Source organism: Acanthopagrus latus, chromosome 21 (assembly GCF_904848185.1).
Source record: "Acanthopagrus latus isolate v.2019 chromosome 21, fAcaLat1.1, whole genome shotgun sequence".
Classification (NCBI taxonomy): domain Eukaryota; kingdom Metazoa; phylum Chordata; class Actinopteri; order Spariformes; family Sparidae; genus Acanthopagrus; species Acanthopagrus latus.
In genome coordinates, this window is record NC_051059.1 from 18599512 (window position 1) to 18624525 (window position 25014).

Below are 25014 nucleotides of genomic sequence, written 5' to 3' on the forward strand. Positions count from 1 at the left end.
CTGCAAAATTTAATGAAGAAAATACCCCCAGGATTTGTATCAGCAGTTAGCCTTCTTCCATGGGCCTTAAACATAAATGAAAACATAATAGAACAAGACTGAGGGTCGACGGACATGCCTGTGTCTCTGCACGACACTGAGAAGCAAGCTTCGAGCTGAAAGCTAACGCTACAGTAGCACAACACTGACAGTAACAGTGTTCTCAGGTTGATATTTGAGTTAGAATATTGCAAATTTTTTTAGGCTGGAGCACATGTTTTCGTGTGCATGATGGCTGCCTCTTGTGTCCTTGCGTCGCTGTGCCGTCCTCAAAAATTGATGCTGTATGTTTGCGAGATGCAATATGCAGTAGCAGTGTGGAGGCGGGGTAAGTCAGCAGAGACGACAATGGTGGAACTCTTTGAAGACAAGTTACACATACTTGTACGATTTCGTCATTGCTCCTGCACAGAGAAGAATGTGCTTGTAGAAATGGCCGGCAACAGACTGGTACCATGAGCACCGCGAGTCCAAGACTGCCACGGACTCAGGAGCTGGTGTAAAAATCTAGTTCTACACAAATTACTTTAACATGGCAGCTGGTTGATTTTGTGAATACACAGTTAAAAGGCAAGTATAGTGGCATTTGTGTAGCATACTAGTTTAGCAGTATCATGCTAGCATTTAGTCATTTTCAAAATACAGGTATCAGGCAGACCTGATGGTGACGCCACATTCCATACCATTCATTCAAAGAAAAGACGTAAAGGTTTGTGCCACATTTCATGGCCATCTATCTAAAAGTGTTTTTTTTTTTTTTGACGTAACATTGAAAACCACATATGTTATTGGAGGTGCAGCAACAAGTCATTTGGATTCATCTTCTGAGGACCACGAATGTCAGCACAAAATTTCATGGCTATCCATCGACATATTTTGATGGTCGTATCGCTAAATTAGAAAAGGTTGATGGAAAATGTCCTTAATTTTGTGAAAACACTAATCTTTTGCCTTTTTTTTAAAACATTCATTGGCTCAAGTCGACAGAATCACCTATACATGTGTAAGTTCTGACACATTTAATTGACATGACCGATTGGCTGTTTCCACACTGACTGAAGCCTCAGCTCCTCTGAAGAGACTACAAACAGCATCAGATTGTCTCTCTATCACCCCACACAGATCTGAGATAACCTCCCTCGCATTAATACATAAAACAAACAGAAATGTCATATTTCCATAGCATTTCCTACGTCACCGTTTGAAGTTCCACTGGCTTATCATCCTATGAAGCCCTACACTTCTGCAGCGGCGTAATGGTTTTCCGACCACCTGCAGATTCCTGGAGTAGATTGAAACAAGCACGTATTCACATTTTCTTTTGCAATTTTTCGAAATTCCCCTTTTTTAAAATTTTTTTTGAGATGAGAATTTGGGATATATTTGGATGGAGACCCGCCTGTTTACATGCCTGGAGCCGTGCTGCTCCTGATGAAATTATTCTTTTACAAGCTTCCCGAGTAACAAGAAAAGAAAATTACGAGGAGGGGGAGGCAAATGAGGATTTGACTTTTCAACAGAAGGCTTTTTAGGTTAACCATCAGAGAGGGAGGGAAGAAGAACGACACGTGCCGAACAATGGAAGGTTTCGCCTGAAGGGCAGTACAGAACCTTACAATCCCATCAACACAGCTGTCACGTTCTCGAGTTTTTGTTAAGGGAAGGGAAGGGAAGGCTAAAGACATAGAGAAAGCAGAGGAAAGAAAAAAACTCAAGAGAGATTAGTAATAGAAATATACTTCTTGACAGTGCTTGACACCGCATATTATTAAATACTGCTGTGATTCACTCTGTAATTAAGAAAGGAAATGGTCCGCACAGTAGCATGTCACATTGAAATGTCGTTTCTAAGCCTCCAACTCTGACAGTACCTTATAGGGAATTGTTTCTTAAAGATTTAACTCTGAGTATGGCATTAAATGGGCTTTATCTAAATGTCACTGCCTCAGTGGTTGTCAACGATGTTGCCAATTGATCTCACATCTTACCACCTTCCTCAGGGTCCTTCACCATTTGTCCTCAGCAGCCCCGTAGCCTCTGTAGCCACCGCCCACAGCTTAGTCAGAATCTCTGCAGCTTCTGTCTTTTTTCTTTCTCGTGTTCAGGGGGACTTGATTTTTTCCTTCCTTAATGCTTTATAACCCTGCCACTGTCTCCAGGCAACTCAAAGGCTGTTGAGCTCGTTAAGTCTCTATCCCCTGAAGAGGCCGAGTTCCTTTAAGATTTTATGCACTTCCAGAACCTCTGCGTGTTTCTGTTGAAGATCAGATCATGTTCACACACCAGGCACTTTGAGAATAATTAGGGCAGTAATAGTGTTAGGCAGTCCGAGCCCTGATTAAATTGCAGTTAATGCGGCTATTTGAAGCGGATGGTTTTGACACCACTGTGATGTTGAAGCGATGAGAAGCAGTGGCGGCATTCAAAGGCGTGTGACAGTCAAAAACACACCAGCCTCATCACCCACGTTTTATGTTCATGCACGTTCACAAACATGCTGTTCGAAAAAGGAGGCCGACTGGTTGGTCTGAGGTATTTCTGCCTGCCACTTTCGAGAAAGGCGCAATCAAACAGAATTAGCCCTGACACTGTGCTTTCCTTGGGTACTAAGCAATACAACTTCTGGATGTTCAGCACATATTACTGGAAAAAGGTTAACACATCCAGTCTGAGGGCTCACAGTCATCTGCATCCCCCCCCCCCCCCCCCAAATATATAAAACATGATATTTCTTTTTGATATTTATTTCAAATTTGGATGATTCCATGAATTCTTTAGAAACTGGACCACAACAACCAATACGAGGGACATCCCTGCAGCAGCTGAAGGTGCCAACAAGAAACGATAAACATTCTAGCCCTTGAGGCTAGCATTAGCTAGCATACTGTTGACAGAAACTTAAAAATGTCACATCCAGTTCCTGCTGAAGAACAGAAAACCTGTGTAAGCTAATCGATCAATTTTGTTTAGGTCTGCTTCCCCCGTAAGATCTCATGTGAGTTGGTGGATTGGTCCCTTCAGTACAATAACTTTATCTGTAGTGAGCGATGTGCCATTATTTTAAAATCATGTAGTGGGTGCATGTTCAAGATTAGAGAGAGGAAAGTCTGTTTTCCGCTTATCTTTGGAACACAACCCCATTTCACAATCGGCTCAAAGTCCTGCAGCTTCAGTCAGCAGAGCCGTGCTGCACAGAGTGGTGTTATTTGTTTCTTTTTTTAATTATCAAAAACAATGAAACTCAAAAACCAACGTAACATCAAAATCCCTCTAAAACAATACCAAATACGAAATCAAACGGGACACATCATAAAACAAACACACATATATCATGACAGCCGTTAGCATCAGGCCCAACAACCTGAATACAGAACAATTTATTAAAAAAGTAGTACATGATAAATACAATCTTAATCCTGCATCATCTTTGTACAAAGATTTAATCATTATTTAGAAATAATTTACTCCCTCTCAGGATTAGACATTAAAAAGAAAAAAAAGGAGACAGTGGAAAAGGAATACTTAGTTAAATAAAATTGTTAATTCCAGCCTTCAGCTTCAAATAACCTCACCCATCTGTCTCTGGATTTTTATATCATCATCATCATCATCATCATCATCATCTCTTTCTGCAACATATCCATCCAACATCAAGTGACATTGAATAAACACTCTAATTTGATGAATATTCAAAGAATCCACAGCTTTGAAAAGAAATCTGTTTTCCGGACAAAATAATCATATTAACGATAGAACTGTCTGTCAATGAAACATCCCCTAATACCACAGAAAACGGGTCGGGTTGGAAGCTCAAACACACAACGTGACAATACCCGAAGAAATGTCTGTTGACTTGGTTTCCACAAAACAAAAACAGCTCTTGCCTGACTCAGCAGTACCCCAATTCTTTAACAGTTTCCGGGTGGACAGAGTATCTTAGTGTTTGAGGACGGCGTCTGCTGTTTATTTGAGCTGTGTTTATACTGAATGTGTCAAATGTCCAAATTGCACCAAGTTGGACAGTGCACTGTCTTTCATCCTCAACAACACACCTGCCAAGTGTGAAGAAGATCAGATGAACAGTTCTCCTGATATGCCTTGGATGGATGGACAGAGATTCCTTGCTTCATAGATAGATTCTACAGAATATATTAGGAAAAAAACATGTAAAGCCATCTGGAATACATTTTTTCCCTGCGTACAGCATAGTGTATCATTCATTCAGTAACCGTAGTGTGATTGGAAGATAGATAACTTGCTTAAAGTCAAACAAAGGTTGTTGGTCGTCGCAATTTACATTATCACAGCATAGAAGGATGATTTAGATTACATTCACACAATTGGTTATGAAAAATAAATGTCATGATGCTGGACAAACAAAATATAGGTGCATGTTATCTTTGTCATAAGACCATCACTCCATGTTTCACATCAGCACTGAAAATAGATTAATAATTCTGAGCAGTTGTATGTGAACATAATTCTGGGGTTTGAGAACATGTAACCCTTGGAAACAGGCCCATCACATGGAAGGTAATTTCCTGGTGAGGTTTAAAGTAGAAACCTACATGTTTGTGTTCTGTTCAGACAATCAGCTAAACAGCTACAAAAGTGAGGCAAAATGAGTCTATTTTTGAGATCAACAATTTGATTATCGCGCTCTGAGCAGAGCGATGGGTTGTTATATACTGTTTCCTGTATATCATTTAGAGATGGTTTCCAGGCTCTTGTTTGTTTTTAAAAAAGCATCTCCATTAACTGTAGTTTTCATCCATCAAGGATATGAGAATAGTTACATCCTCCTTGAGCTGTGAACCAAGTTTCAAGCTTCACTGAGCAAAAACCATCCACCAGTGGAGGTGTCCTTGAGCAGGACCCCGGTTCTGTACCCGAGAGACAGTTGTTGACACTGCTTTCTGACCTCCCACTGGATCAGGGCAGGCCATAATTGAATTCCTAGGGGATCAATGCAGTGTGGAGAAAAAAAAGAAAGTCAAGCATCTTGACTGCATGACTGTGGGAAATTGATAACAGAAGCATGTGAAGGGTGGAGAAAGGCTTCCTCTGACAGAAGCGGATGAATATTTTGTCACTCAAATACAGTCTGGAGTGACAAAGGCAGTCCAAAAAAAGGGTGAAAGAAGTATGCATCATGGCAAAAACTTTCTAAAAGTTGATTTTACCTAAGCATTAATGCCCTGCGACATCGCCTAGTGGTTTGTGGACATAACTGAAGCGTCTAATTTCGCCTTACGTCCATCGCCATCTTTGAGCAAGAGGATAGAGCTAGTTGAGGACACGCAACGTTATGCCTCTGAATGAAAAACCAAGGACTTACTGTAGGAACTTGTCAATCAGAAGGTAGCCAGGCCCTAAAATGTACCCTGCTTTATTGTCTATTTTAATCTAAATTGGACAATCATTTACAAATGAAGCATCACAGTGTATTGAGGAAGACTTGAGACTGGCGACTGAGACAATAAACACATATGGAAGCTGTTTACTGAGGTGATAAATCAAGCGAGAAGTACAACATTTTCTCATATGTTTACATGCAACCAAACTTCTCTTTGCAACCGGTGTCAACCCCTGCTGGCCATGAGAAACAATGCAGGTTTCAGGCATTCCCACATCGACTTCACATCCCACCGCTGATTAAACATATTTACTAGACACACATCTTGTTAACGCACTGACAAATTTAAGATGCAGATACTCTGCACTGCGCCATGCTATTTTTTTTATTTTTATTTTTTTTAGACTGGAACAAAAGAGGAATATCTGCAGCTTGCAGATCATCTGAGATACAATATATTGCCATGTTAGGAGGAACAGAATAAATAATGTAGACTCATCAAACTTTGAAACGTAAAAAAAAAAAGACAGAACACTAAAATAAAAGTTTTCTTTTCGAAGCCAGTCTGTCTTTCAGATGAGTGAGTATGGACCAAAGACAGATATGTATTGGACACTAGTTGAAGTAGAGATTTTGTGGTGGTGTAGCATCAGCAAAAAAATCACCCCATGGCTTCCTCAGTTATATGTCAAATTTAACCAGACATAAAATAGTGAACATTCAAAGCCAGTAATGAGGAACCGCAGCATATTAAAACTAGCACAGACAAAAAAAAAAAAGTAACCTACATTAAATTTAACAGTGCTGGACTTCTGTTACGCTTTTCATGCATACACTGTCTTCATTCCCATCTTGTAATTTCTCATTTTTATTCAGGAATAAGGAGAGTTTGACATGTCTCCTGCGCTATTAGATACAAAAACGACGGTGTTGCAAGGCGCGCCAGTACTTGGAGACATGTCACTTCGTGCAAAAACTACGTCTCACAATAGATATTCATGTGCATGCTTTGATAGCACAAATTACAAGTTTAATAAGCCAGCAAGCAGGGATCCTAGGAATCGTTCTCTTCTTAAAGAGTCTGGGTTTGTTTGAAAAAAAAAAAAAACAAGATTTCTTTGGCAGCTCTGAGTAAATAATAAAACAGAGTGCTATTTTGCTTCAGAGCGAATCATATTCAGTATTCAGACTCATCGGCTGTGTCTGCCAGTCGTCCATGTAAGCGAAAAATATGCAGCGAATGTTTCGCCACTGTGGTCACTGACAAATAAAATGTGGCATTATGAGCAGGATTAGGTCAATGTTGTGTCGCTGCCAGGAGAAGGGGCACATTAATTAGTGCTGGTGAGCGTCACGGGATGAAATCTGCTTCCTGAAACGCCGCCATTGATCACGTTACACTTGGAATCAAACATTATTCGAGTCCTTTTACAGTCGCAGTCATCTGCATCTGTCAGAAGAAAAAAAATGGGCGATCTTGCATTCATTTGAACATGGAGAGACACCAAAACATAACAACCTTAGTGGTTGAGATGGTGATAGATCAAGACAGTCAGAGACCTGGATACTGTTCTGATCACGTATGTAGGGGTTTGAATTACCAGGTTTTTCTTGTCCCAAATATGGGATTAAGGGAATTATTACTTTTGTCTAGTCATAATTACTTTTTGTTTTTCCATTGCTTCAGTTTGTTCTTGTCCATGTAAAAATATTTTGAAAATTAAAAAGTGCAAATTCTGAACCAACAGGAGCTCCTCCTACAGTTAACACTGTTCCTAAAGTGTGTGAAAGGCCTCATCAGTAGTCCCGCTTTCAATTCTGTGACTTTGCTACATCACACAACGTCACCATGTCACACATTTGAATAATTTATGGAGGCTGAACACATGACCGAGCCGAACGAAGACACGGTGAGTAGTGCTGGCTCAGGCATGTGTGAGCTGACCAATCAAAGCAGATTTTGTATTTGGGAGGAGGCCTTAAAGAGACAGGTGCTAAACAGAGCGTTTCAGACAGAGGGGTAATACAGTGCTGCAGCACAGGACAGTGTGGACAGTTGATGCTGTTTTTCTACGTACGAAAACATTTAAATCAATTTATGAACTTAAAAATGAGCATAACATGTCTCCTTTGATATTAAAAGTTTCTGGTTATATAACCAGAATGTCAGAGTGTACTTTTGCTTTCTCCGACAGACAAAAAAATGTCCTTTTTTCAGCCTCACATCAGAAAGCAGCAATTTTGCCCATCTGGGACACATCATAGTATGATTCAACAGTGTTTTAATGCATGTTTGACATATCCATTTTCACACACACAATCGTTCTTTTAGTCCCCCCTGAACATCTGTGTGATCTTTGTAGTTTCTCCCTTTGTACTCGGCAACATGGAATTTAAACATTCTCCGCTATGACTCTTCCTTTAATCTCAGATAACAGCCGCAACACAAAGACACAGAGAGTGTACTGTATATTTTTGCAGGTAGAATCTTTGTAGATTTTTCCTGATGCCTGACTGTTCGGTTTTGTGCATCGCTTCAACAACATTGCACAAGAACATCAAATACTTCTGTGAGAGTCTACGGCCCGCATTTGTTTACACAACTGAGGCAAAAAACAACTCTGGTGGCGTCTGACAGCTCTGAAAAATCAAAGTTCATCCCAGATCACTCATATCACTCAGATGTGTGAGTGGCATTGCTATTAGGAAAATATATAATTTCATAGAAAATTATTTCCCAGGCTAGACAGTCTGCATCTGTTCCCCCCAGAAGCGTTTGCATATTGTTCTGCATTTCAATATCAGAATACAAGCCATTAGACAAGGGCAATTGAGTGGAGTTGTCAAATTCAAGAAGATCTATGGTGTTGATGGAGACGCACAATACGTTCTGCTACTCCCAAAAGATGTAAGGGAGGAGGTAATCTCTGTCCCCGCATTGCTCCCCCAACGGCTCGACGGTATTTGTGATGCTATGGGAGAAGTATTATTCTAAGAGCCTCGGTGATAACGCAAATAGTGCACTTAATACTCCCCAGTTTCAATATCTTCCTCAATAATCAATAACAAGTCACACCGGAGAGTTTTTGTGCAAAACTCTGCATTCAAATTTTAAACAAAAAAAGTACTCACAGGAGCGCTCTGCGACCATATCAGAGCCACAAGATATGCGAGCGATGCAGAATACACCGGAGGAGGAGGAGGGGGGTGGGGGGGGGGTTCGTCTGGAGATTGCATACGCATTGTTATCATTACAGAGATAACATGCAATCATTGTGGCTACATTATCAGGGGACTGCTGGCATGCATCTTTTCGTGACAGCATCGCCGGTGCAATTCAGTTTGATTGCTTTCCCTTCGCATTCTAATTGTGCGCATTCAGAGACGCACAAGTGAAATGCATCTATTATGACAGAACTGAAGACGATGAAGAGTTCAAACTATGCACGACAGTTGATTGCGGCCTTGATTATTAAGCCTAATTAAATCCTCACATTCCCCTGTCATACGGGAAAAAAAGATTACTCGCGAGGTATTTTCCATGGCTCGGAAAATAAGTTTGAGCTTCTTCATATTTTATCACCGACACCAGAGTTACAAAGCTCTTCGGGCGGCTTGATGTGATTTTGCAGCAAGCTTCGATGGTGTCAGACATATTTCTTTATAAAAAGCTGCCCGTCCCACACCTTTCCCAGGGCTGTGCAGTCTGTCACCCAAACGGAGCGTGTCCATCTGTCCCTTCCCATTTACGCTCTGTTGTTCTCACCACGGCTGAGCCCGTCATGTAACGCAGGGATGGTTGACAGCTGTTTGTTGATTCAATGCCACGGCTTATTTCCTCTGTCTGTTTGTTTTGATGTCAGCATTCAGCGGGATCAGTGGGTGAGTCAGCATGCCTCTCTTTGCAGGCTGACATCAGGACACAGACACCACAAAATAGTTTGTCTTTTTTTCTGCCACGTCCGACCAATTTGGGCTCGTAGTAGCTGAGCCGCCTTTGATCGACGATTTGCATCGTGGAGATATGTGAAATCTGGAAATTTGTGTTCTTTCTTTTGTCATTTTCAGCCGTAGCTGCAACGTTTAATGATATCATGATGGTCCGGCCTATCTGATGTTCCTCCTGCGCTTATTTTTTGTACTGTACTGTTTATCTACCCTCTCGGACTAACTGCTAGTTTTGGATAAACTTAAACTGGAATTCTTCTTTGATTTCCTTTGGTCTGTGGCCCAAACAACATGATCAGACAAGATGTAAGCTACATGATGCAGGGGGTTATTTAAATTATGTAACTGGTTCATACCTCTTTTCAGTTGTGTTCTTGCGGAAGTGAGACAAGCAAAATCAAGTCTGTAACCATGGACCAATCTGCTGTGGGGCTCTGAGGGTTCCTCCCCAGAGAAAAAAATTAAGAAGTTGAAAATTAATTTCCAGCATTTCTAAGGTATTATAAAAACATATCAAGACATGGGATCAGCATTTTAATTATATGCTGTCCAATGCAGAATATTTGCTAGCTCGCTAACCTTCTGACAGGAATTTAGCATAACATCATGCTGCAATAACATTATTTAATTTCATTAAATTATTCTATAACAATTTATCACAATCAAACGTGCAATAGCCGACATACCACACATATTTGATAGCAATGAAATATACACACAGCGTTACCCACTGCAATGACTGGAGCAACGGCGTCTGCTGGAGTACAGCGATACCACTTCCACAACCCAGTACTTAGCTATGATTATGGGGCCCCAGTATCCCTCCCAATATGTGATATTGACAGATGCCAGCCATCGATTAAACAGAAACATTGTCAGAGTTTAAGCATTTTGAATAGAAAAGCCTGATCTGATTGCAAAATAATTGCACAAAAACAATCTTGCCTCAAAGGACTTTGATACAAATTTCAGCTGAGACTGATGGGACGTCTTTAGTTTTGCTGGTATTGGATAAATTCAATTTTGACCTGATGATGACTGATGACTCATCTTCTAGGGACCATTTGTCCTAAATGTCATGGTAATCAGGTTAATAGTTGGAGACACATGCAATCCAAATTCAACAATGGCGACCTGCTGCTGGCCCCAGAGAAAGAAACAGGGGATCGTTAACGTCAGCAGGATTCAAAGTCGGGGAACAGTGAATATTTGTGTTTTTCTTCCTGTCCATGTTCAAATGAAAGCTTCACTCGGCTGGTGGCACTAAACGCAAAAGTCACAGGCTCACAAATGTATTGGGGTTCATCCTCTGGAGACCATGATTGTCCAATCCATCTGATGGTTGTTGAAAAAAATTCAGCCTGGACCGAAGTGATGGACAGATGACCTACCCTGCCGTCCACAGAGTCACGCAGCAAGTGTGGCTAAAAGCAGCTCCATTCATGCTGCTTGTTTTGATATCTGAAAGACATCTGAATTATATGAATTATTTTGTCCTCTGCGGTTGCTTTTCATGCTCGCTCTGATCTCTTTGGACAGTTTCTTCCCTACTTTTTTTCATTCTGCTTTTAATTATATTGTAGAGGTCATCTCTTACATCAAGGGCGGAACTTCCAAATTCGCTGAAACGTCGACAAAGGTTACGGCCCACGGTAATATTTAAAACTGGATGTGACGAGATTTTTTACGACTGTTGTTTTTGCTGAAGTATCTACAGTACATCTGCGATCCACTCTATTAAAAACACATTTCTCGTTTACACAAACAGCTTTCTCCTCCAGACAGTGAGTCACACTGTACATGAATAAAACATGAGTGTAAAGCATGCAAACAGGGTTGAGGGATTCAGTAACTCTTTTGACTAAATGGTAGAATGGGCAGGATGTGATCTGAGCGACTCTGAATGCGGTGTGATGTTTGATCCCAGATGTGCTAATTCCAATATAAACACATCCACTATTCTGGGAAGTTCACTCACTGCGGTGGCTTCAGTTCAGTCAGAATGGTGCCACGAGCGAAAAAAATATGAACAAACAAACAAACAAACAAATGGGAAAAAAAATAAAGCTTCCAGTCGGTGACAGGTTTGTGGACAGAAAAGCCTCGTTGCCCGGAGAGGTCACACAGTAGAACGGCGAGATTTGTTCAAGCTGACCGATGGCCCGCGAAAATCCAAGTAACAGCTCAGTACCACCGTGATGTGCGGGAGGGCACCCTGAAACAGACAAATCTTAAAATGGATGGACCACAGCGGTAAAAACACCACGCCAGGTTCCACTCTGTCGCTCAAAGCGAATGAGAAGAAGCCACGGTGGGGATGTCATCACTGTTGCATAGCAGGAAGCGTCGCCTAGTCCAAAGGGATCAAGGTTTGTGTGGCAACACGGTCATGGCAGGGTGACAATTTAGTATAAATTGCATGAATCCGTGGGTTCGCTTTCTATGCAGGCTACGGGCTGCTGGTAGTGTTTTTTCCTGGTGCACATCCATCCCTTTATTGCAGCCAACTGAGCATCACTCTCGTGACACGGCGTACCTAAACATTTCTGACAAAATACACCATGTCGCCAGCCTTCCCCTTTTTAGATGAATTCTTCTGGCGCTACAATGAGTCATATCATCTTAAGACAGTTCCAGAAACATGACAGCGTTGCCAGCTCGCTCCCCAGATCTCAACCCAATAAACCACCTTTGGCCCGAGGTGAATTTGACGGCTGACGGCATGAATATTCAACAAGAATCTCTGTGTATTTAGACAAAACTGGACTGTCAAAGCTCAGATATACAGGAAGTGAGACTGTGCCACATTCCGTGATTTAATATTCCAGAAACAGGCTAATGCTTTAAAAGCAACCTTGTAAATCCCGCTCAGTTCACAACATGTACCGCAATTATTGCATTTACAACAGGCTAAAGGAGTGTGCTTTTACAGGAAATTAATTGCAATATGACAAAAAACATTCAGACTCCACATTTTGGGCCATTAATTGGGCCCATTTGTGCTATTATTTATGGTTGAAAGAGCTTCTGCTGGCCAGTTTGTTTAAGGTTTCATCAACACAAAGAGCGTTAATTAAAAGCTGCGGTCTGTGTGGTGGCTATTTAGAACGCACACACCAGAACCGACTAAGTGACTGTAATACTAATGTATACCAGCCATGCAATATCAATATTTCTCTAAGTGTAATAATAATTTCACCCATGCGAAATTTCACACATTTCACGTGTCGCTATGTTTTGTCTACAGCAAGGGCATCTGAGAGGGCACTGTATCACATTTTCTCCACTGGAGGGGCACCCTGAGGGGAACTTCATCGCATTTTGTCCACTTCACTGATCATAAAGGGCACTTTCTTATGTTTTGTCCACTGGAAGGATCGTTAAAGGAAACTTTATCATGGATGGTCAACCAGAAGGGCATCCTAGATGGTACTGTATCACGTTTTTTCCACTGGATGGATGCTAAAGGGCACTGTGGCATGTTTTGTCCACTGGAAGGGCACTCTAGAGGGCACTTTTATCATGTTCTATCTACCATAGGTGCATCTAAGAGGGAACTTTATCACAGCCCCCCTGCAACCCTGGTGTAATATCATTCAACTGTGCAGTTTAAATATGTGCAATGGTGAAAATCCAGCTGTTTAGTTTGGTTTCTTGTTTACATTTTTTTAATACTGTCGCAATGAATTATTGTCGTCTTGTTCATTTCTTGCATTTTTTACATATTTATAATATTATGTTTTTTTTTTTTTTTTTTTTTAATGAATGCTTATCTCTATTTCTGCTATCTCCTTTGCTGCTGTAACAATGCAAATTACCCCACTGGGACTTATGAAGGATTATCTTATCTTATCTTATGTTCTGCATCAACTATAAATATTGCCCAATTTAAAAAAAAATAAAAAATAAAAAAAAACATTCAATCATATTCTCCTATCCTACATCCTATCATTCACAGAGCATTTCATCACGTTTTGCTGGCATTCACAATAAAAAAAATATTGAATAAAAGAGTCAGAGAATGTGCTGGATGATATCAAGCTGAGCTCACTGAGGACTATGAAGGTGATAATGACAGGTTTGACAGGTGGAGGCTTATTGTTTCAGGTAATTTTGAATGCCACATTACTGGCATGTCTTCATTACGCGTACTGTCATCGATCTCTTTTATGAATACGCCTTTTGAGTCTCTTGTTGACAAACAGATTTCTTGAACAGGCCTCAGTAAATTATTCTCTATATTGCCGAGAAAAAAGGGAGGAAAGACGGAAACAGTCTTTTGAACCCACCCTTGCGTTTTTGACAAAGGCTCGGGAAAATTCAAGTGAACACCCCTTGTCTTCCCCAATAAGCATGGCTAGTCCATCTTACACGTTGAGGCCCCCGTGCCTCATGCGAGACGAAAAGTAGAGCCGCTCCTCAACTTGCTGCACATGAGATTCATTGTGACTGACGTCCGCGGCATTTAGAGAAGCGTTCAGTCAATCATGCGGTGGAAATGTGGTGTTTGCACTTCCTTAATGCAGGGGTGTTAAGGATGCTGCCTGTTACTTCTCTTACTTCACCAATGCGGAGGGAGAAGTCACATGTAACGTTGCGGAGAGACAAACCTCCAGTCTGTTTTCCAGCTACGTTGTTGATTTGATTTAATTTCTTATATCGGAGTGGATGTGCCGACTTGTTTGGGTTCATCTTTGTCGCGAGGAACACGATGAAACTGTATATTTACGACCTGGATATTGAAACATTTACCTCTGTGAATTAGCGCACCGAAAAAATGTGTTCTTACAGATTAAGCCAGTCAATACAGACCCGCTGACTCTCGGCTGTGTTAACTGCTTTCTAGCCCAATTTGTAATTCAGCTCCTTGAGAGACTGAGGCACCACTTCCCATCCTCATCTCCTAGCCGTAGCAGATATTTATTATGTCGGTAACGTTGGCGTTTTCGTGAAAATGGATGCTCAGCCTGAACCTGTCGGAAACCCAATGTGCATGGGCGACATACGGGCTCAGGTGAAGAACACTGTGGAGTCACACAGGTGAGTAGCACAGGACAAACTCACTAATACATGAGGGAGCAGACAGCCTACAAACACACACGAGGGCTGATTACAGACAAGACACAGCTGGACACAGAAAATAAAGGCCGGGGAAATCAAACAACGGGAGGAAAATGAAAAGCAGAACAGTCTTTCCAACATGCACTTGTGAATATAAGTTGGGAGTAACTCACGACAATTCTTAGTGTTCATTAGATCAGCGATCAGGGTTGCCTTTTTTCAGATTTTGCGATCTATCCACTATCCTACAATGCTAAGTGTTTTCCCCTCTTCCCATGCATAAAGTAGCCCGTATTGAAGCACTCTGCCTGTCTGGTAGGAGCAGCCCCGCCACCACCCCTGCAGTAAACATCCACCAGATGCTTGAAGCCTCTGCAGCGGGCTTGCTGCCCTCCTGCAGAGCGTCAGCCAAGATCTGCTCCAGCCTTGGACCATGCTGCCTCTGGAGTTTGCATTTTGATGAGTCTGCATCAAAACTTTTTCTTTTTTTTTTTTTTTCATTTTTGTTTATGCATATTGCCGCATCTTCTCGTTGACTTGTTTTTATTGATTGACCTTATTTTTATTTTGCTCATCTTGTTTTATTCAGCATTTCTGGGACACCAGTAAGTCGTATCCCAGGGTTCTTTAAAATTCAGGTCAAAATTATTGTCTTCTATTTTATTGAATCATGATGCAGTATGTCAAGTAATATCACTGAGGTGACAAGAAGTGCGGCCATTTCCAGTGTGCTTGTCCATTTTTTGCAATCGCTCTCCAAAAGAACTCTGGCCTCACTGACACCTGTTCTTCAGGAGTGCACATTATATAACTGGAAATAAGAGAAAAACTTTCTGCTTCCCAGCTTCCTCCTTCCCAGTGTTTTAAATCATTCACTCGGTGAAGAGGTAGGTCGGTTTCAGCAGATGAAAGCCTCTTAAGTGCAGCCAGAAAAGATTGCTTTGATTTCACTCCTCTCACCAGTGTGGAAGAGATCTCTTGAATCCACCAAACACCGCTGTGGTCAGTGTCTAAAAACACATTTGAGCTTCGACCCTTTTCATTTGGAAGTGGTGCAGAGTAGGCTACAGCCTGGAAGACGGACAGAGGAACTGCAAAACGAAAGCAGATACAGAGTGTTAGGAAAGATAAGAACGCATTACTAAAAAATCAATTCTTCACATTGTACAAATAACCTTTTTTTTTTTCTTCCATTCCCTATGGTATATTGGAAATTTTGATGAAGTCATTACTTGTCTTTATGCTTCGAAGCCGTTTGATTTACCGACTCTTTACATCTATTTTTTTCCCCCAGCAGGTTTAGTTTCTTGCAATAATAATATGGATTTCACTAATGTTCTCTCTGTCACTCTCTCTCAGACTGCTGTGTTTTGGTGCTGTGTCCTTGCAAGCACAAAAATGTGTAAGTTGTGCTGCTGCCTGTGATAGAAGTACTTTATGTTAGCAACACCGCTATCTCGCTACAGAGCCGCTACACATCTTCAAACGTTCATTTATGTTTAAAACTGAGGAGGAGAAAGCCTCACAACCTAAATGTCAGCGAGTTTACACGGAGCTCGCCGTGCAAAATTCATGCTAACGGCATTCAGGTCATTCTGGCGCAGGACAGAAAATGCGGCGGCTTGCTTGAAAGTTTAACGTGAGTGTGAGAGATAAAGTTAAACTTTCATAAAATACATGAAAAGAAAAGCTGGTTTCCCAAAAATACAAACCATGAGCAGTGCAGTTGGATTTCATGTGGGTGAGGTTAACATGGATTGTGGCATGATAAGTATAAGATATGTGTGCGGGGGAGCAAATAGCCCAGAGAAGCGTTACACAGCATGGGCACGGAAATTGTTTGAAAATGTCGAAAATGCAGTAACCTGCAGTGACACCAGCTTTATGCTGCTTTGTCAGAGTTCAGGCGTGGTTGACAGTCACAGTCTGGAGAGGGGCTGGGAGATGAAGGTTGGAACTCAACCACAAAAGATGTCCATCATGCATTGTGTGTCAGAGCCGAGGATGGTGGGAGGCCCAGGGGAGCAGCATGTTTAGGGTAAGGGTGGAGTGAGAGGGGGAGGGCCGCTGCTGCTGTCTGAGATATACTTCGTTTTTAACTGTAATTGTGGCGCGGCACAATAGCACGATATTTAAAATGCTGGAAAAGCAGCAGTGGGATGCGGCAGTGCCATAATTTATCACTCGGTTCAGAGGTGCCCTCTCAAATTAATTCTTTACTTATCATTTAAAGCAGACGGAGGAATATAGAGCACGAATGAGCTTCAGCATGAGAATGTCAAGGACTAATGCAATGTGTCTACCTATAGGTCCATATGTAACACGTCCTCATACTTGAAAGACTGAATAAGTAATTTACCCATGACTTCCAAAGTGAAATATATGACCGTTGGGGGGCACCAGTGACGTATGTAAGCACACTCAACCTTTCATCGTCACGTGGTAAACCGTTGCGGAACAGTTGCAGTTTAGTTAGGTTTAGCTATGAAAGCTAACTTAACAGGCAAAACACAAGGCTTTTTTTTTTTTTTTTTTTGCTTTAACTTATTCTGAAGTAAATACACATTGGGCTGTAGAATAAATGATACCGTCGGCTTATAGATTGGTTGACCTCGCTTTCACTGTGTTATTTGGTTTGCCACCAGGCTGTGTTTTTCCTGGAAAAAATGAAGGTCAAATTACAGCACCAAAGGAAGCGCGCCTGCCACTGTGCGAACGAAACAGGAAGAGGCATTGTTTTTGCTATTCCCAGGTAATACTGGAGTAACTGTGGAAACTCAACACTGCAAAATAAAAAAAAGAGAAGGCAAAGGCAAAAAGAGAGAGTGATAGAAACTGAGGTAAAACAATAGTGAATGCACCAGCAGTCACTCTGTGGCGAGTGCCAGCGTTGTGTCATAAGCTGTTTTTATACTGGGCAGCAAGCCACCAATTTGGCTGTCCTTTTTGCAGATTTAGACAGAAGGTGGTATATTGGGGGTCTGTTTTGGTCCGCCAATATGATATGATACCTCGATGTGCCGGCAATTGCGTGAGATGGACGGAGGAGTCGATGACTTGCAATGTTGTGCGACCCACAGCCAGGGAGTTTTAAAGCCAGGAAACAGCTGATCACAGCAGTCAGTCCACCACTTCATCCACGGACGTCAAGATGAGCAACTGGACCACCGCTGAGATCCGGGAGATGCTAGCTGTCTTCGTTGTCTGCTTGTTGTTGTAGTGGCAAGCTACTAACGGTCGCTGCTTTCAAATTAAAAGCCAGAGGCAAATGCTTGATGTGGCAAAAGTTGAAATGCATTTCTGGTTTAAGTTACATCACATAGCTGAAGTAAGTGAAGTAGATTATGTTTAACTTGCTACCTACTGCTACATCCACTAGAGGTTGCCATCTGACTGTAATCGTAAACGTGTAGTAAGAAGCTGTTGCTCTTCTACAGAAGAGAGGTTTATATTCTGCATGGAAAGAGTTTGTATTTGTGTGGAGCAATAAATTTGCCACTAACATTTTATTATATTCCAAAATTTTGACCTGCTTGTTCTGTTCAGTAACAGGCTAACGAGGAGTTACAGTACGACGCTTAAATTTTGCTCAGCGGACAGTTAGAGTATGTCTATTTGAGATAATGCTTTAAGGTTAAAGCCATTCTGTTCTATTTTTCGCTGACAGTTTGCAAAATTTATTGATTCACTTCGCAGCCTCGGAGAAAACCCCCAGTCTTTACGTGATTAAAATACCACATAATCCCATAATTTGTATATACCCATAAAAACAATTTGTTGCCAGTGGCTATTGTTGTGCATGAAGAGCACCATGATGTGCGTATTGATTTTGCTGTAAAGAACACACTCAGAGGGAGTATTCAAACAAAAGGTCAGGAAAAATGAGATGGAACTTTCTTATTATAATGCTGACATTCCCCATTACATTCAGAATCATGAACTGAATCCTCAGTCACCCCTACTCCCCAGAGAGTAATGCAACACTTTTCAGTTCATAAGCTCGCGTTGCTCAAGGACACTCTATCCCACTTATGTGTGAATTGAGGTGGTTATTACAGCTACAATTACACCATCATACACTTCAGTATGTCCGGTGCAAAGCTAAAAATGGACGACTATGGGTACAAGGCTTCTTTATATGTAGCTGCAGAAGAAGACAGCGTAAAGGGCGACGAGGGATTATTGGTGCCGGCTTAGTGATACTGCTTTTTGGAATATAAATACAGAATATGCTCTTCCCTTGATGAGGATAATTATACTGCTATTTCTTCAATCAGCTTTCCAGCTCAGCATGGGACCCAGGTGCCTAACTTGGATACCTTTTTTCATAGCCTTTGAACAGCATTCAGTTCTAGCCAGTGGGAAACTGACATAAGAGAGAACAGGATACTTATTTAACCCAAATAAACAGTATCACTGCGCACAACCCAACTGGAGGACGCAGTGCCGAATGTGCTGCAGCTCTCTGATACTGTTTTCCTGAAGTGACAGGATCCTGTACTCTAACCATTATACGCCATGGCAACACGTCTGTTTGCTTCATCCGTGATCCATTTGCTTCTTCCCTCACTCTGCTGCATCTCTCAACAAGTTGTCAAATTACCTCAGGAAAGAGTGGGTTTAACCACTGCTATACAGCAAAACAGGAGACATGGAAAACAGGAGTGATGGGAAAAAAAACAACAAAAAAAAACACCTCAAAATACACCAACTCCCTCCAGTGCCGCCTTGAATGCAAATTATATTTAATTATTTTTCTATATGGAAAGTGGCTACATGAGAGCAGCCTGGCAGCTAGCTCGCGAATGTAATTTGTTGATTGAGATGAGTTGTTCAGTTGCATTTGCAGTGTTACCTTGTACTTACAGCTACCGTGTGGGATCAATTATCAAAATTAACGTACTGTACTTAGTGTGAAATATTCATTTTGTTGATGTGCTATTGAAACAAACCCTGTGAGATAGCGAAATACTGATGTAAGCTATCCATCTACTGAAGCCTGTTCCACTTTAGATGTGGCTCATGTGAGCAACTGCTCGGGTGCATTCATATCAACAGTAAACAACAACAAATACTGGTTATTTTTTTCTCTCTCCCACTGTCACTAAAAATATATCAAGCTGTAAAATCCTCGACCAATTTAGAAAAACAAACATTTATATGTTGGCCCTGAGAGCTCAACAGACTACAACTTAAGAATACACAAGCAAAGAAGGAAAATATGTTTCACCAATTTGCAAATACATTCAGCATTTATAAATAATGTTGCAACTTTACAAAAAAAAAAAGGCAAAATACAGAAATCCTGCAAGTCCTGCAGCACAGACAAGAGGGGACACTAAAAAGTAAGAAACAGGCCAGGACATGCACTGTACCATCCCGCACGTTTTCTTGCGAGACCCACCCTTCTCTGCCTCCATCCTCACTCTCCCAAATTTCACTGGTCAACCTGAAGGAGCCAGCAGCAGAGCTGATACGGCCGATTGTGAGTGCTAGTTTCCCCAGTAAACACACCGACCTCTTCGACTGTCGCAGCTGCAGTGTCTCTGGGCTCGTCGGGCAGAGCGGACAGGCTGGGTTGAGAGTGGCAGCAGCAGAGACGGAAAGAGGCCAAAGTCAAACTACAGCTCAGAAACCACCTCATCAGCACAACAAGACCGGAATGCAACCGATGAAGGGAACCAATGAGAGGTGGACGGGGCAGGTCTTTCAAGAAACTTGTTGGGATCCATGATAATACAGACATTACATGCTTGTAAAAAAAAACAACAACAACAGCTTACAATTAAGCTAATTTTGCAATACCATTCATGGATGTCAGCATGTCCCAGTTGTGCGTGTCCTATGAAAAACAGTTTCTGTTGTTTTCTATTTGCATGTGTTTGGAGCTCTCAGGGCTTCAAACACAAGTTTGGACGTCAAGTGTAATTTACTCATCTAATCAAGTCGCGTCTCATCATACACACACAAATGCGATCCTGATGGTTTGAAATGTTTTTTTCCGCCTCTTGTTACTGTTCCTCCTCCTTCCTCCTCTTGAAGTGTGGTGCATTTCATTTCCTTGCAACATAAGCAGCAAATCAGATCACTGCGCACAATTACTCTCATTTGTTTTGACATGATTCCTTGCACTATGTATGGAATGGAGACTGTTGCCATAATGCGTTGCCATGTGGGAAGAGTCATGGTGCCAGGGGCGAACAGCCGAGCCAGTCAAAGCCAAAGTCAGAGCCCTGCGCGCCCTTCACATGCACCCTCAATACACACATCAACAAGCCTACAGTGCATTTTCAGCCACTGACTTTCATTGCAAATGACTGTTCTCAGAATGTTTCCAGGCGAAGTACATTCCTCACAGAAAGAGGCTTTTACAACATGTATTTTTTGCAGATTTATTAAAAATAATGAAAGCTGTGATCTATATGCTCATCGTTCCCTCCCTATTTTCGCCTGAGAAGCAGGTTTTTGCCCATAAATTTGATTCTATATACAGTATCTTGTGCCTATGGTGCATGAAGAAGGGTTTTTTTTCCTCCTACAGGGACCGGCCTTTGGCAGGCTCGCTAATGGGATATGGTCCACAGCTCCACCTGTTCCAATGAATTTCTCTCCTTGGATCAGCTCGACAGCGTCACGTGAGAGCCTGCAAATAGGGAGGTAATGGGGAGGTAGTGGTTTGAGAGACAGCGACGATCATCCCTGATTTCACGCATATTATTCCTGCAGCCATTTAAAAATCAAACATCACCACTACTCTATCCGGGGCGGGAGGAAGCAAGAAGTTGAAAAAAAAAAAAAAAAGATGACAAAAGGCTTCAAGGACAACAACCAAGCAAAAGAGCCCTGACAGCCCAACTTGTCGTGGTTTTCCAGAGGATGCGGCGGTGTCAAATATGATTATTTTTTTTGACTGCAACAGAGTGACAGTGCGGAAAATTCCTCTGGCTATTCCATTCCAGAGGGGTATCTTGGCACATTAAGTAACCTATAATATGTACAAACAGTGTTTGACAGGATTTTTTTTTTTTTTTTTTTGGAGCACAATAAAATGGTAAGGAATATTTGCGTGCAGGCTTGTCAAGCCTGCAGTGCGCCTTTCAACCCCCACGCGACACTTATTTGAAACATAGATCATTTTTATTCCAACGCAGAGCCTCGCTTGTCTTTTCAAACACAGTGCGCATTCATGGCGGCGTGCGTGGTTTAGTGCAAATCCATCTTGATTACTGTCACATGCCGTGTGAAGTGTGGACGGAGGGAGACACGGTCATACACCACCAAACATATTTTAAGTATAAAATTGTGTTTCATCGGCGTTCACACCTCTCCGTTGCACTGTAAATCATGCAAAGTGAAAATGTGCTATTTTGAACAATGGTATTGCCGACCGTAGTGACAAGCAGGATATAATCCGGAGAATGGGATCATTAAAAAATGCATTAATGCTGAGAGCGACTGTCAATCTAGTCCTGTCTTATCCCTCACCATTTTTATCGTCTTCTTACCTAATCACTCTACCTTTATGGCTCATTTCATTCATTCGCATATTGATTTTGTGTGTGTTGTGTTGTGTTTGTGCTCGTGCTTGTGCATGTGCATGTGCGCGTGTGTTACCCCGGGGTGCTTGTTCGCTAATAGAGTTCTTTAGTCACAGATCTGTCTGACAGGTGGCCCTGCTGGCCTCTAGTGTGTGCTCAGTACAAGTGCTCTCCTGGGTGAGAAGCTGTCACATCCACTTACACAGGGGAACAATTCCTCAGTCCCCCTCTCTTTAAATGCAGCAACCCTCTACCTCCTTCCAAAAACAGACCACCTTTACAGTTTCAACATCTCAACAGGCTTTCTGCTTGTCCTTCAAAGGTCTTTCAGTCTAAAAATTAAAAAAACAGATTTTTATTTTTGTCCTTGAAAAACATCTGAAAGATAATCTAAAGGCAACTAGGCCTCTGCTGTAAATGTGTTGTGTTGTTATGTTATCTTCAACATTTCCAACCATGTTGGACCCAAGAGTATCAACACCTTTATTCAAGGTAACGCTGCATTTGTTTTGGTCACCTGCAGCTTTAATTTCAGGCAGAAAGTCATAGAGCAAGGAAGGAAGACGGTGAAGGTGACAAAACATAACGTGAATAAAACTTTAATATATTACCTCATTGGTGAACACGATCACATAGATAGGTTTTCATCAGCAATGGGGATTGTTAAACAGTGAGGATAATACTTCAGTGATTCCATACTATTGAGACACCCTCAGTGGCAGCGATCACATACTGTTAGTTTATGTATGATTTCAAACAAGTCTAAGAAACTAAAAATCTATCGGAGCACAGCCAGCGAGTGTGTTGTGATGTGGGCAGTGGGGCTAACATGGCGTCTCCTTTCATCGAAAAATTGTTACTTCTAAAAGATACATTTCTCTAATGTAGACAAACCATGCATGTGTTGAAATCTTTCTCGTCTTTACATTGCAGCTTTATGTTTGTCTGGGTTTAGCTTGTGACAAGGCTGTGATGATGTTCCGGTCAGGTTTAGGTACAAAAAAAACACTTGGTGAGGGCGAGGAAAACATTATGTTTTGGCTTCAAAGACCTGTTACGGTTGCCACAAACACATAGGTATATTATAGCTCTCCTTAAAAATATCCAGTGGTTTACCTGAACTGGCTTGGCAACCTTCTCAGCTGTAACAAAACAGTCATATTAGGGTAAAAAGGCTTTGGAGTTGGATGGGAAGGTCAGGAAAACAAAGACATAAAAACACACACACAAAAAACAGAAATCATACACATAGTTCACTGTTAAAAGCCACAGGTAACTTCATGCAAAGACTGAATATTAATGTATTAATGTTTTTTCTGTATTCACATCGGGAACATCAGCAAAGTCCGGCCCCAGCGCAGCCCGCTCAGCTTTAACAACATGAACTCCTGCCACACTGATAAGCGACCTTCAGAGAGCAGGGATTATTTATGGGGTTTTTTTTGGCCGGTATGGATGCAAAATGAGTCTGAAATTGCATGAATGGTGTTCTTCATATTTAACATCGGAAATACATTTAACCTGCTGAGTCCTGCAGAAAGTCGAATTTTAAAATTCCACAGCCATCTCTCCACAGCAGGCAGCACATGCAGCAAAGCCTACCGTGTGCACAAAAATCCCCCAACAAAATATCAATACCTTGTAAAGTTCACCGGGGAGTCTTCTGCTGTCGAGTATTGAAATCTGCTGAAAAAACAACTGGCACAGATGCATGTCTCCACGCTGGTGCCTGGAGGATATTCTGGCTTACACTTTTGCCCGTAAACACACACACACCGAGTGGCCTACAATGTTGGAGAGACGACCGTTTGCTTTTGACGACCCTTTTGTGTTCAGGTCTATACTGCCAGAGCCGTCTCAGCGAGGGAAAGTTATTTCTTTTTTTGCTTTATTCTTAGCAGTTGAACCATGTGGGGAAGCAAATGTCATTTTTGTTCTGCATCAACTGTATGTCACCATAGGGAAATACTCCCCCCCTCCGCTTCCTCACTGTAGGCTACCAATTATGTAGTTTGAACTCAGGCATAAAGGCAAGAAAAGAGGCTTCTGAATTTCTGAGTTACTGCAGCCCGATTTAGCGAAAGGAAAAATGTTTTCTTGAAATAAAGATATTTCTGCTAAGGAACTATTTATTGTAATCACTGATGGTTCTGCGGTTCCGTCCAATTGAACCAGTCACAAATATTTCTTTATAATATCTTCAGAATAGAAAATGCCTGCATCACAAATCTTGCATGCAATTAAAATTTCATTTTTAAATGTATACATTTCACTAATCTAAAATGCCTTTATCTTCTTTCATATCTCATCGATAACAGAAGTTGTCATGGGGTCCCAGTTGGTCTAAAGTAACTGACAGCCTGAGTTCAACCAAAGCTCGCAGTTAGTCCGACCGGCAGTGAGGGGTCACTGTTGTGTACATTTGGTTTATTTATGCTGGCAAAGAAACATGTATATGAAATTAAAACATCAGATAGGCTGGACCTTCTTATTTAATTATACCTGGAAATGATTGTTGTTGTCGGCACCATGTCTCAGTGACTCAGTCTATGACACTGACTGTGAAGCTGATCCAATTAGGATAATTTTTTAGCCCTTGATGTTTTACCATTGATAAGATGAGTTAAAGATTGTTCAACATTTCATGACCATGACCATTTCATTTATTAGAGTCAGAGTAGAGGATTGATACAGCTCAAATCTGTATGGTACAGTAAATATAAAACTACCTGCATGCCTGTTAGCTTTGCTTTGCACAGACTGGAAATGGGGAAAAAGACACCCTGAATCTGTCCCAATAATTAACACATTAAAGGAGCAAGACTGTATGTAAGAATATGCAAAGCTGTCAGATTCATACTACCAAACGTTTGGAGGCAGAATATCAGCAGAGTTACCGCTGACTGCTGCTAACTGCAGCTGCTATAAGCTAGCAAGATCAGTTAAACATGCAGCTAGCTACCCAGCTAGGAGCTCAGAGCACTGAAGATGTTTCTCTTGCTAACCATTGGACTATCCCCTCTTTAGGTACAAAGCGGCGATGGGCTAGCTGCTATACTGCACCTTTAAGTG

General features: G+C 41.6%; 1 protein-coding gene across 6 annotated transcripts in view; it reads left to right on the forward strand.

The window, feature by feature from the left end:
• aqp4 (aquaporin 4) overlaps positions 1-25014 on the forward strand; it is a 70219-nt gene that overhangs the window by 16248 nt on the left and 28957 nt on the right. The window contains exons 1-2 of one of the 6 annotated variants that reach the window (XM_037084754.1): positions 15790-15806; positions 20946-21061. The exons of 3 other annotated variants lie outside the window; for them this stretch is intronic. In XM_037084754.1, the coding sequence (XP_036940649.1) occupies positions 21003-21061 (59 nt within the window). In that variant the 5' untranslated portion in view covers positions 15790-15806; positions 20946-21002. Of the gene's footprint in view, positions 1-15789; positions 15807-20945; positions 21062-25014 lie in introns of those variants that run through there. 2 more of the 6 variants (XM_037084752.1, XM_037084758.1) reach the window with 2 other exon arrangements.